Source organism: Periplaneta americana, chromosome 9, assembly GCF_040183065.1.
Source record: "Periplaneta americana isolate PAMFEO1 chromosome 9, P.americana_PAMFEO1_priV1, whole genome shotgun sequence".
Taxonomy (NCBI): Eukaryota; Metazoa; Arthropoda; class Insecta; order Blattodea; family Blattidae; genus Periplaneta; species Periplaneta americana.
Window position 1 is genome coordinate 51,508,434 of NC_091125.1, and position 14,102 is coordinate 51,522,535.

General features: G+C 35.8%; 1 protein-coding gene across 5 annotated transcripts in view; it reads left to right on the top strand.

Annotated features, from left to right (window-relative positions):
- The first annotated feature begins 7,561 nt into the window (after positions 1 to 7,561).
- Positions 7,562 to 14,102, top strand: part of LOC138705927 (solute carrier family 35 member E2A-like) — an 84,490-nt gene continuing 77,949 nt past the window's right edge. For 4 of the 5 annotated variants that reach the window (XM_069834717.1, XM_069834713.1, XM_069834715.1 and 1 more), the window contains exon 1: positions 7,563 to 8,288. In XM_069834717.1, coding sequence (XP_069690818.1) covers positions 7,997 to 8,288 — 292 coding nt within the window. In that variant the 5' untranslated portion in view covers positions 7,563 to 7,996. Of the gene's footprint in view, positions 8,289 to 14,102 lie in introns of all 5 variants that reach the window. The other variant, XM_069834714.1, reaches the window with a different exon arrangement.

Sequence of the window (14,102 nt, forward strand, 5' to 3'; positions counted from 1 at the left end):
TAAGAGCTGCGAAGCTGCAGCACCCCCTGCTTTGACAGGAAAATAAAAATAATATTTATTTTAATTTGTGGAAGGTTTGTTACAGCTTTTATTGGTAAATTGCTTTATATTTCATCTGGCCGGGAATATGTACTATTATCTTATGCATAATCTTTTTGCGCGTCGACTGTATTGGAATTGACACTGCATTCAAAGTCGTCCTGGGATCTGCAGGGTGGTCAGCTCATAGAGAGTGTGTCTTGCTTGGTCAGGAGGTAGAGAGGTGAAGGGAAGCAGAGGGAAACTGCCGCTGTTTAAAACCCATATCTCGCTGCAGTGGCTTGCAGAGCCAGGCCACAAGGGATCTTTCCTCCCCTCCCACACTGCTACCGGTATTGTAATGCTTCGTCAAATGGATTCTCTATTCCCTTGAAACTTAATGACAAAATTTTTATTTTCTTTTCACATACTTATTGTTGTAGAATCTTATCGAGTTAATATAACGAAATTAATATTCCCTTTTGCCTTATTATTACGTATATATCCAGCCTCCAGCAGAACCTAATATTTGCCTTAACTCAAAATGATTGCACGAGTAGAATCCTTTTGATATACCACGTAAAACACGAAAGAGACTTCTTTTCCAGTTTTAGAAAATTGTTGACCATCAGTAGGTAGGCCTATATCTGAATGTTGCTTTGGTGTGACGTCTTAATACCGTAACTTAACCAGTGCAAATTTGCAAGCATGAGTGTGTGTGAATTACAGAATATTAATTTTATTTTTCTCAACTTTCCCTTGCGGAGAATATTGATGTAATGAAGTGAAATTAAAGGGTCGTCCGTTGCCCGACTTAAATCTTATTTAAGCTTCATCCATCCGAAATAGTCCATATATGTAAGGAAGTATAACAATGAAATTTACGCTAAGCATTTGTGGTTACGTGGATGTGAACAAAAAAAAAAATCTGTATTTTGTTTTCCTTGCCTCTTCTTCGGAGGTGATGCTGCATGGACTAGGAGTGGTGTGACAGATTTAGGACATTTGCCTCTAAAAAGCAAAATGCACGAATCTTCGCAGTCTCACCTGAAAAAATGTTGTTTCATTGGCTATGTTACGCAACTCATACTGCTGTGCAATTAAGTGAAACGAACAGAACAAACATTCTCAAACATAATCAAGAAGTGAGAAAAAATCGTGAAATTATTAAAAAAAAATATTGATTGTATCAAATTTTGTGGCCAATATGAACTTCCCCTTAGGGGACATAATGAAAAAAACGATTCGAGGAACCCTGATGTGTTTCGTGGGATGCTACAGTTCGTGAGTAATCTAAACGAGCCTCTCAAAAATCATTTGGAACATTCCACTGTTTAAGGTTATTCTAAGACAATTCAGAATGAACTGGTAGATTGTAAGTTGAGTGTCTGCCGATCTGAAATTCAGACTGAAATCGATGGTATTAGTTTTTCTTAGGGATTAGCAAATGGTCCCACAGACATCTCCCAACTAATTCAGGAAGTTTTGGTTTTTCGATATGTAGTGCATTTATTTTTGTCCTATACTTATTAGTAATGGTATCAAGAAGTGAAATTTGTATGTACCGAAGTCTACTGCAGCTCTCCCAATCCACAAGTTCACGAGCCGCCACTGTCACGAAGGCATAATTTTCCGAAAAATCACATATGACTACGTAACCTCCTTTCTATACGTTTTCGTTCTCTGAGAAATTTATCTTGCGACTGTTAAATAAATGCATATTTCTCTCTCTCTCTCTCTCTCTCTCTCTCTCTCTCTCTCTCTCTCTCTCTCTCTCTCTCTCTCTCTTCTACGGAGGAGAAACCCGATGGCTTACACTGCAGCCTAAGGCTTATTGTGCTTACCACTCCTATTCTTATGAATGATTGGGTAGCCGAATGGTCGCGTTCTTGTACAAGTACAGCACGCCGTACCGTGAACTTAACCCGGGCTATTGTATGGATGATATTGATATGTGAATTACTTAATGATTGCGAAATGAGTCCGAGGACTAACGCCGAAAATTACCCAGCAATTCTGCTTCGAGGAAAAACTCCGGAAAGAATCCCAACCAGGTAATTTGTCGCAACCAGGATTTGCACCCGGACCCGTTCGTTTCATAGCCAGACGTGCTGACCATTACTCCACAGCGGTGGACAATGCATGGGTTGCAAGGGTTTCTAATTTTGTGGACAACTTTTCTAAATAAGTCACATCTTGTGATTCTATAATTTCTAAATTTGTTCTATCAACTGCCACCCATTGCGTGTAAGTAATTTTCTCAATAATGTTTTTTTTTTTTTTTTTTTTTTTTTTTTTTTTCATAAAAATCTTTCAAGTTGTTAAATAAGACTCCTTTTCTGGAAGCACATCTGTTATACATTTTCGAATTAGGTACTAATGGTAGAGTTGCTGTTTTCCTAAACACGCAGAAGCAATGCGATATTTGAAGCAGCTGGTTAAAGGTTGTCACGAAATGTGATTTGTAGGCGGGGTCCATAGCGAACCTTTGCAATGAGACGTGATAACCTAATGAGGTCGTCGTGTAATGGTGCGTCACAACTCAAAACACTAACCCAAAGAAATGTGGAAACGATGATCGGTCAGTCAATTTCTATTATTATTATTATTATTATTATTATTATTATTATTATTATTATTATTATTTGTTCTGTATGTACTATAATAGGTACGCGTACTTTGTCGGTGCTGTACAGTGTTAAATTGCGTGTTAACGACCTCCGACATATCGTCGTTGTTTTTGTGAAACCTCCTATGTGACAGTAGAGAATTTTCTTTCAGGATAAAGGAAAACATTAATTAAAAATCAATGGGCGTACATAAGAATGTGAAATAATTTGATAGAAAACGTCTGTGAATATGATAAATGGGTGAATGATGAAAGTCAAATACCCGCCATTACTTGAAAAAAAAAAATGAACATAAATGACATCATCAAGGATCAATGCAGGCCTATCGATTTTTAATTAATTTTTCTTCCTCCTGAAAAAGTATTTTTTTGGACTCTCACATAGGTGAAATCATTAAAACAACGATGATATGTATTACAGTAATAGTGCAAGCTATAACGGCTAGCCAGTTATCGGTAATTCAGGCCTAAAACATCATAGGATCATAAGGAGAAACCCTTTTGGTACAATCCGTTACCTGACGTGGAGACTTCGTAATGTAAGTATCTACATTCTTGTAAAAATTCCGCATGCATTCGATGTTTTATGTTAGGTTGTTAGTTCAAAATAATTTTGTTATGTGATGTCATCTGTCATTGCTCCCCAAGTGTCTATGCATGCCTCATTTTCCGGCGCGAACACAGATCCAATCATTGGTGAGGGCTCGGAAGAATTTTTCGGTATGTTTGTTGATATGCGTAGTCATTATGTACTGCCTATGGAATGAGGATTAGTATAATTTTCCGCAAGGAAGTGTTTACTCAACAGTATAAGTGAATTCTTTTATGACGGTAAAAATATTATATCTCCCATCAGATCCTTACCGCTGAGCGGAGCTATGCATCCCACCAGCAGTACAGGCAGCGCACGTATTTACCAAAATATTTCTTTACGATTCAGTTTCCGCAGTTTCATCTTCAAATTAAAGACACATTGAGAAAATTAAAGGGAAATAAATTGATTATTATTTCTTTTTAAATTTTCGCTGACGTGTTGAAAATTCAAATTAAAAAATGTATTAGTGTTGTATTTACAATAAATTATTCAAAAAACGATATTAATGATGTGAAATAAAACTACAGTTCTTATACTTTCAATTGAGCCTAAGATGACTTCTGTGCAAAACACAGAACCGAAGTTATAAGCGTTTATGTCTATCAGTGCGCTCCCATTTTCAATTTTTTCAATTTTGATTTATAATCCAAAAATAATGTTTTGGTTGAAATAAAAATATACGGGGGTTTCTTTTTTAACCCTCTAAATACACACACAAATTTTCGAGCTGTTTCGAAAGATTAAAGTGAAATGCCTCCTATGCATATCAGTTAAGAGACAGAATTGCATCATCGAATGTGAGAAGATAAATTAACTGATAAGATATTAAAAGACCGAAATTTGGTTTGTAAAATTACGGTACTTAATTGGAGAAATATGCATGGTATATGATGAGGTAGAATACAGTGTTCCCCTATGTTTACCTAAATTTTTTGTAGCCTCATGGGTTCCGTCACTGAAGAATATTGTAATGACACGTAATTTGCAGTATGTTGTTATTGTAATTGTAACAAAACTTTTTATCACTTTTTTTTTAATATAAACCCCGTTCCGTTTTGTCATCCAAATATTCCGTTTTTGTGTCAAGGAATTGTGGTCAGCATAGCCTACGACAGCAAAGCAACAACAGCAGCTCGAAATCTGACGAGGGCTAGCAACTAGGGCACCAGCAACAACTACAACTACAACAATAATGTATAGTCACCGATGTATACAATGGAGAGGGAAAGGAACTGGCCGCCCTACCCCATTATCTCCTGGCCTAGTTACCTCATGAGTCATGCCTGAATGGTGTCACTTGTGGGGTCTAAACCTGTCTTCGGATAGTTTACTACAAAGACGTTATAATAGTATACTAGACTCACACAGAGCGCTGGTGTGCTGTCCAAAATTGAAACCAGTCTGCGCATGTTTACGCCGCCATGCTACTGGTAGAAATAGAGCGGTAAACACGATTGTCATACTTGTCCTTTGTTTTGTCTCGGGCGTTTTTAGTGAATAGTGTGAAAGTAATGGCAATAGAATTTTGAAAGATGATATGTTATCGCCGCGGACTCATGTTTAACATGTCGGCATCATACAATAACGTGCGGTGTGCTTTAAAAAAATAATTTTGCCGACCGATTGTTGCTCTGTAGGTTTCACTCTAAGCGTCACGTTGTCACGTCTACTTTCTCGATAAGAATAAGCATTAGTTTGTTATATTGTTCAATGGCTATTATTATTATTATTATTATTATTATTATTATTATTATTATTATTATTATTTCATATACGAGTACGTTGGCTTTCTTAACTCTTAATAATAACTCTTTAATAATAATTTTAATCACACACCTTAATGTTCGTCCTCAGCACAAGACATTGCAACCTCGGGTTTAGTCTGTGTGGATTAGACAAGTAAGTGTCATTTAATAATAATTGAAGCAGCTTATTGGTTGAATTATTGAAATTGAGGCGAGTGATTGGAGCGGCGACACAAGAAATTGAAAACAATAATACAATTAAATTTCAAAGACCTGCCGAACGCATGAGGCCGCTCAAAGACCTGCCGAATGTTAACCATGAGAGCGCGGCGATAATACCATCCCTGTTTAATTTTCCAAGCTATTTGCAAAATGTACGATATAATATTATCTCTGTTGTTACAATATCAATATCATTAAAAATCAAATATAATATTATCTCTGTTGTTACAATATCAATATCATTAAAATCAATCAGTAGTTTACGACAATAAAGAATATTTAATTGTTAGTACAGGACGGCGTATACTGGTTAAAGGGTTTGGGCTACCGCTGACCCTATTATTACACAAAATATATCTAACAATTACTTTAATTTTAATTACTATGGTAAAACTAATAATACAAAATTATTACATTATGTTATAACATAAACTTTTTCTTTTTTAATTTCCTTGGGCTACCGCCGGTAGCCCCGGTAGCCCGCAAAATACGCCCCTCTCACTACAGGTATATCAGACTGTAGAGAAATCCCACTGAGTGAATTATTTAGGCTTAAACATCAGATGTTAAAACATTAGTGGAAAGATAACTTTTTGTTTTTATTATGTAAATGAATTTATCTGCAAGATAATAAACTTTCATTCATGATCCATATATGGATAAATAAATATACAGATAATAAATAAATAAATAGCTATAATAGCTAAGCCTCCTTTGTGAATTTATGATTCAGAGTTCACCTATAAATAACTCTTTTACATTTTGCCGGATATATTTTATTAACAAAAGCAAGGAATGGCATCTTATTGATATTGCATATGTGCATAAAAAAATATGTACCGTCACTCCGCAAGCAATGATAATATATCTATTTTATTTATTTAAAATATAAATACAATATGTAAAAAATCCACACATAAAAGTATGTGGTTTTTTTTATCTTGCATAAAGTGATTGTTTAGTTTTTAGGTCTTCACGTTACCTATTGTATGCAATGTATTAGGTACCGATACTTTTTATAATTGATAGCATTCCCTTTATTAATTGAAGAATGAATTCAATGTAATTTGGCTACCTTCGCATATTATATTTTGCCAGATTACCTATGTCCTGTGGTCTAAAAGTACCGGTAATATAATTTATTTTTGATTCTCTAAAACTTAACAACAAGTCTATACTGATTATCGCATATTTATTTCACTTAGGAATTTGATTATAACAAGAACTTGTGTAATCAAGGTGCATATATTTATGTCTTGTGATCTAAGAGTTAATATGTTAATATAATTTTAGATTCTCTGAAACCTAACAATTTGCTGATTATCGTAAAATTATACAATCTATAATGTGTATTGTGTAGGCCTATTTATGGATGTATCAGTATGTTTTCTATAAATTGCTGCATACGTATTTTCTTTTCTTTAATGTTCTAACACATATCAATGAAACTTTGAATATGTTTATTTCGTCCTAATTTTACGTTAAACGTCGAAAATGGCCATAATATGTCAATTTTAGATCATCACAGCGTTAAATTGCGTGATTTACGCACTGCTATTATTTGTCTGCTCTCCAACAATATGGCTGCAAGCGCAGCGTTCAATTTGCCCCGGTTTCCTCGTTTCGCGCAGCCGAGACTGTAGGGGCTTGGTTTACTATACTTGTTTTTTTTAAAGATGGGACATGACGGGACATTGCGATCGGAAAAACAACTGAATGTTGTATAGCGTGGTAAGCCTGTTGCTATGGTAACAACGGTTGAGTTGCCAAACTTACCGTTCCCACGTGGCGAGTGCTTTATAGCTCTCTTGGCGACAATGTCAGCATTGGTACGTTTCGTGTTTGATTCTCTGTCGATTTTTGTATTGTTACCTTCGCGTCAATTGTCAATGAATGTTTTAACGTCGGCCATCTTAACGTCAATTGCTAGCTTCAGAGCCTTCTAATGAAGGCTCTGCTAACTTCCATCAACTGGCAGCATGGTAGTCCATATTGGCAACATAGCACTGTAGTTCCAAGCTCGGCAGCTTAACCGTCATGTCCCATCTTTCAAAAAAACAAGTATAAACAACAATGGTAGTAGAAAAAAAATGTCGGGATTGTTTATGCGATTGCTTACAGTTCCACTGCATAAATGATAACGTAAACATCTTATTCAAAGGTTTTTAATAATGAGTGAATATTAAAAATTTGCAAAAGTATTTGATAAGAAAAAAAAATGAAATTATTGTGATCTGCAAACTTTTCATATGAAGGTAAATTTCGTGATGGTGAGGGAATTTCTGTTTCTTATTTAGGGAAATAAATCTTTGAAGTTTTAGGCCTGATTACGAATCAGGGGTTCCAGTTATTACCACCATCAGTGCTGTGAGCAGCGATTGTGAATTATGTGTAGCAAGCGATGTGGGTGTTTGTTATGGACGTGTTCGTGTGAGGTGGTACTGATGTGCTGTGTTGGCATAAAGAAAGCATTAATCAACAGCCATTTCCAGTGATGTACTTCCGTGTATAATTTTGTCTGAAATAGGGTTATTATTAACGTTATATTAGACGTACTTGTAATGGTCTATTACACCTGTCCGAACATTCGGCTTCATATGTCAAATGTTGATTCACCTAATTTGTTCGGTAAATGTAAACACTAACTCAGTGAGTGTCAGTTGTGTGAAATGTATACAGGCCTAATATGTGTAATTAGGTAAATCATGTAGTCTGCGTCGAAATTAACTTCATTATTTTATTATATGTGTTCCATGTATAAGACCAGAGCATAAAGCTCATTTAATCATGGATAACACTCTTATTTCGCATTTAAGTGATCAGACAGAATCCCAAGACATACACTGTCTTGACGCCGACAAAAATTGTCTTACATACAGTGATGAAAGGAGTAAATTGCTTGCAGTTCCGACTGCAAGGCGAAGTGATGGTGACGATAATTTACCCATCGGTTCGAAGGAAGGATTGTTCAACATACGGGCTATGTTCTTTCTAATTCTGTGGTATTTCTTCAGCGGTTGTACCTTGTTCCTGAACAAGTATATTTTGTCCTATATGAAAGGAGATCCAACAATATTAGGTATGTTATTGTTTTTATAATATAGGCCTACCTGTAGCTCTGTTTGTGTTTTGACTTTCAGAATAGGTCCATGCTATGTAGATCTACTGTAAACACATTACCTACCGGTACCAATAAGTTCATCAGCCAATTTACTACATTTGACATTACATCTTTCATCAAATCACCACTTTGGCTTCGAACCTTCGAAGCAGATAAATAATTCAGAATAGGCCTAATTTACTTGGTTAAACACTGTAAAAAAATAATGATCATAGGAGTTAGGCCAGGAATTTGAACGACGAATTAGGTAATGTCGAAAATTCGTATGCATATTGTGGTAAGCCTATGCATGGTTAAATTAAACGTACCTAAGAATTTTAAAATCGTCTCTCGTAATTCAACCTGAAGTGCCTCCTCGCTCTTCAGTGTTTATTTGTTCAACATCTGTTAGAAGAAGCGTTGAGACTTTCCTTACGGTAGGTTTCAAGGAAAGGTCGCAGAATCGTTATTTATCCTTACTTAACCTCAAGAAACAAGATGGACTGGAAGGATGACAATATTATGAAACAGTGGTAGTAAAGGAAGAGAAGACGGTGACCTTTTTATACCTAGGTGTAAGGTTTAACATGCGCTGTTTCAGAACGCGAATTTGCACTAAATTATTATAACCTTATTTGATTTCTTTTCCTCTTCACGCCGTTTTGTGTGTGCTATTCAGAGACTTTACCAACCTCCCCACCACACCATGTTAATTCTGTACAATTGCATTACCGACCTACCGAACAAAATGCGTATAACTTATGCAAAGCATACCAAAAGCCTGAATTAACCAACCTAACCTATCACTGATACTCGACCTTACGAAAATTCACTTTCTATGTTGGCTATCTATCAAAAACTTACATGCGATTCTGCCTTTCCACCGGCCACCATTTCCACAGCAACTTAAAACCCTTATTTCTGTGTGAAATTGGTATAGTACTCAATTTTTCTTTTGTTTACGGTACATATGACTCGATTAGAGGTTAACTACGCAAATACATTCGTACCTTAGCGTGGTAACGCAGCAGTACAGAAATAGGCTACCTACTTTAAATGCATACTGTAACTTTCCTTAACAGTAACAATTTGAAATTAAATTATGAGTTAATAGAGACAATCTGCATGCGGCTCATTACTCATGTGTAGGGAAAATTAACTCGAGATATAGGAATAACACTTTGTAATTTCGGTATTCTAGTCTAACTAAATCTGACCTGAACTAGTAATCTAACCCAACTTAAAGTAACATGACCACTTTTCACTTGACACCGGAGAACATTCTGCAAAACTAATACTCGTAGATGTCATTGAAGGATGGATAATAAAATTAACATTTAGTACAGTGGTACCGGTAATAATGCTTGTTATAACCATTGTACAGTGTGGTTGAGAAGTCTCTCCGCAGTGCTTGTGTAGCCGAGAATCCACTAGGTAGAGAATTCAAGTGTATTTGGTAGAGGAATCAAGTGGCAGCACTGGCCGCTAAGCATATGATGGACTGGGGGTATGAGGTTGTCAAACCGGAATGAATGGAGGAGTGCCAGTTTTCTACAGGGTTGTATTCTGGTGTTACTAGAACTAATTCAGCTGCAGAGGGACTTTTCGATCGCACTGTATTTATAAATACATTTGGACAAATATATTGCATAGGCCTAACATGAACGAAAAGTATTAACTTAGGCCTATCTACTTAGGATGAAGGATTGGTAGAGCAGAGAAAAATTCTCCCCGGCACCAGGATTCGAACCCGGGTTTTCAGCTCTTCGTGCTGACGCTCTATCCACTAAGCCACACCAGATTCCAATTCTCCACTCCACCGATCCTTCATCATGTGATAACGCAGAATTCCTGCACGAAAAATCATTACAACGCAATACTACTGTACTCCAACCAGGAGAAAGTCTCAGGGGAATGAGACGCAGCGGGGTTATGCTGTGAATGATTGTTGATGTCATAAGATTACACATGCGGGTAAACGCATCTCCATTGGCTAACTCTCAAAGCACAAACGATAACACTGATAAACATATTTATACTACCCTAGTTACAAAATTAGATCTCGGTTAATCTCCTGGTCTTTTAATCCCTCCATACAGGAAATAACATATGCAGGAGAGCGCATGTTTTTTAAACTGACGTTATAACGGTAATATTATCTGTCTAGTTCGCTCCAATAGATGACGCAATAGTAAGCACATTCCTTTCACGGTTAATCTCCTGGTTGGAGAACAGTATCTACTTAGATCTAATATGCAGTAGCCTACTTGGGGTAATTTTGGACGACCACTCCATGATCTTCGAACTTTTTTTTTTTCCCCACAAACTACGATTTTATACTCGACTTTCGAAAGGTAATACGAAAAAAATTAGGAAACACGTAATTTCGACAGTTTCGACTGTAGCCTAACATAGTTTATCACAACCTAAACTAACCTAACCTAACCTTACCTAACTCAAGCAAAACTGAGCTAAACTAAGCTAACCTAAACTACTCTGGTCGTCACCAAGCAGTAAACATCGCCTACCAACAAACATGACATTATGCTACCATCCAAAACTATGTAAAACTTTAAAAATCGAAATATTTAAAACCACAGTCCCCCCGCAAAAAAATCTACGCATATAAATGATGGGAATTTAATGTAGAATAATTATACATGCTCAGAACTTCTAAAATCCTTGGAGAGGCTTTCCTCCAGAATTAATGTACTTGGTTATGGGGAATTTTTCAATACATTTATTTTCCTTGCTCAGTAGGCCTAATTTATTATGTTGCAGAAAATAGCTACTTGCTTTTATCCAAATAAAATGTGTCGTAAGTCTAATTTGCTTGCTTTGATTTAGTTTCGAGTAACTTGGTTAAGCCTATAAACTTATGTCTAGAGCAATCCACAGAATCAGAGTAGCCTGTCGCCTGTTTAGCTTTGACATATACTTATTGAAATAAATACAGTGAGTATAGTATAGTCATGCTACCGTATGCGAGACGGTGCCTGTTATCAAAGAAATCATTGTTGAAATTATGACATGTTTACGAAGTAATTCCGCGTGGTTAATCTGGCTAGTAGCAATGATGACAGTGATGTAATTGTGTCGTTTCATTGAATTAATCTTTATATACTTCCTAATCAGCATCTTGTAAACTTACACAAACTTCTTTAAGTAGGCTATATTAGAATGTAATCTGACTTTTGCCCCTTTATATGAAGTAGTATTTGAAGCTAGCTATCTAATCTAAGTGGTAGATAATTGATTGTTCAGTTCTCCGATAATAAATTGAAATGTAATTAGTGTCTTATTTCATATGGTTAAATGTCACTACTTGTAAGCTAATGCATAGCTAGCAATAATAGGTCTATAGCTCAATTTTACCGCAGTCTACTATATACAGTCACGAAGCTTGAGTTTTGAGGGTGCTAGAAACAATAGACTGTGCCGGTACTATTTTGCATTGCCTGTAATGAGTCGATATTAGCGATCCTAGTGGTGAGCAACTATCTAATGTTTGCATATTTACTACGTATTGAGCTTCGTGACTGTATATACTAGACTGTGATTTTACCTTAGCCTACTTGTTTATATGTTCACAGTGTCCACAAATTATCGTTACAATTTCAGTTTTAAATAAACAAAATAATGGAGCGAGGTATCACTGTTCTATTTTTTTCTTTCGTTTAAAAGAGAAATGAAACAGGTCCTGTGAATGATGTGGATGTGATATGAATTAAGTTATGTAAAACTGAAGATGTGAAACACTTCCAGCAGTGAAGAAGACGATTCCTGAATTTTACTAATTTATGACATACCAGTAACTAGCTAGTTTAACAGAGCATGAAATTTGAAGTTTGAAAGCAGTAAGTTAGCTAGTCTAAGAACTTTCATCACCATTACTTTCACGAATCATTTAATATGAAAAATACCTTCCCCTTTTCGCTTTAGTTTCTTCAACATAGGATTATGTAACACTCAAGATGTGAAACATTTTCAGCAGTTGACTGTGAGGAGTGATTCCTGAATGTTACTAATTAGGCCTAATATGACATAGCTAGTCTAACAGAGCATGAAATTTCAAGTTTGAAAGCAGTAGCTACTCTAAAAACTTTCATTGCCACTACTTTCACGAATCATTTAATATGAAAAATACCTTCTCCTTTTCGTTTTAGTTTCTTCAACTTAGACAAAATATTACAATAACTTACAAAACATATGTTTTTAATGGTACCAAATAACAAAGGAATTTTTTTTAAATAGCCTACATCTACTGGTACTTTAACATTTCATGTTAGTGTAGCGCTGTCTTTCTGCATTGAAGTACCACTAATTGTAGCAGCCATGTCAAACTTAGACAAGAAGGGTACATTTATAGAAACTCTTAATAGGTCATCCAGTGTCACCAACTTCAGCGAGTTCCTGTACACTGTCTTGAGTCTGTTGTGACATCTGAAGCATCTCTAACATGACGCTGTATTTACTCGTGAAACAACACAAAATGTGAGAATCTGCAGCTAATTCGAGAATCTTGCTGCGAAAGTTTTAATGTGAATCTTCTCCAGCATCTCATTAAGAGTCACTGAGGAAAGCAGAAGTTTGTATTCTGCCCACTTCGCTAAAAGAACAATCAATTTTGTGTTCAAGTACAAGAACAGTTTTTCTTTTTCTTTTTTTTAATTTCGTCTATGCCAAACAGAAGAATTTTTCTTTAGAAGGCCAACACAAGCAGTCAAAAACAGATATATAGGCTAATCACATCTGATGAGACAGATTGCAGTCTTTCTGTGGTGTACAAGTTTACATGTTCATTTAAGTTCCCTATAACAGTCTGGAACTCTTACTCCCCAGTTTGAACATTTGTAAGCTGCACTTCGGTGCTGGATCCTGTACTCATCTCACTAGCATTTTCACTTTCATCTCACTCAGATGCTAGATACTCAAAGCAGTTGATAATGAGTTGTAAAATAACCAACTAAAAAAGAAAAAGCAAGGGAAGGGGGACCTGTGCTGGTTGGCTATTAAAAAAACCAGGAACATTCACTGGGACTAACTAACTTATATACGGTAATATGGTACTCACTATAGATCTATAACATAACTAAGACTTAAAGATGAGGTAAATAAAGAACTCATAAAAGTTTAAGGGACGAATTCCTGTTCGTACCAAGATATGTGTTTATAATAAACCTACTGAACAAGTTTCTTCATTTAAATATTTAGGATATCATGTCAGTTATGAAAATGAAATAGATATATCTGCTAAAATTTTAAATTATAACCGAGCAATGGCAGTCATCAACAAAGTGTTTAAACTCTCTCTAGTGCAGAAACATACGAGGATTAAAGCTTTATAAAACATTTGCAAGATCAGTACTAACTTATGGTTGTGAGGCCTGGACTTTGATGGAAAGAGATAAAACCCGAATAGTAGCCAACAAGATGAAATTCCTGCAAAGATTAGCTGGCTATACTAGATTAGACTACTAGAGGAACGAAGATGTTCTTCAAGAGCTTGAAATATCTTCTATTTTGGATTACATCTATAGTTACAGAACTGATTGGCAGCAACATGTTCACCACATGGAAAGGACTCGCATTCCTCATCACATTTCTACCTACTGTCCAGGAGGGAAGAGAACACTAGGAAGACCTTTAAAGAGATGGCTTGAGACTGTAATGGGCCATTAGGCCCAATACTTGTTAGGACAATGATGATGATGATAATAAAAATAAGGAATAACTAATGCAGGGATGTATGTATACAGAAATTGTATTTGGAGCATGTCTGAAATAAAATAC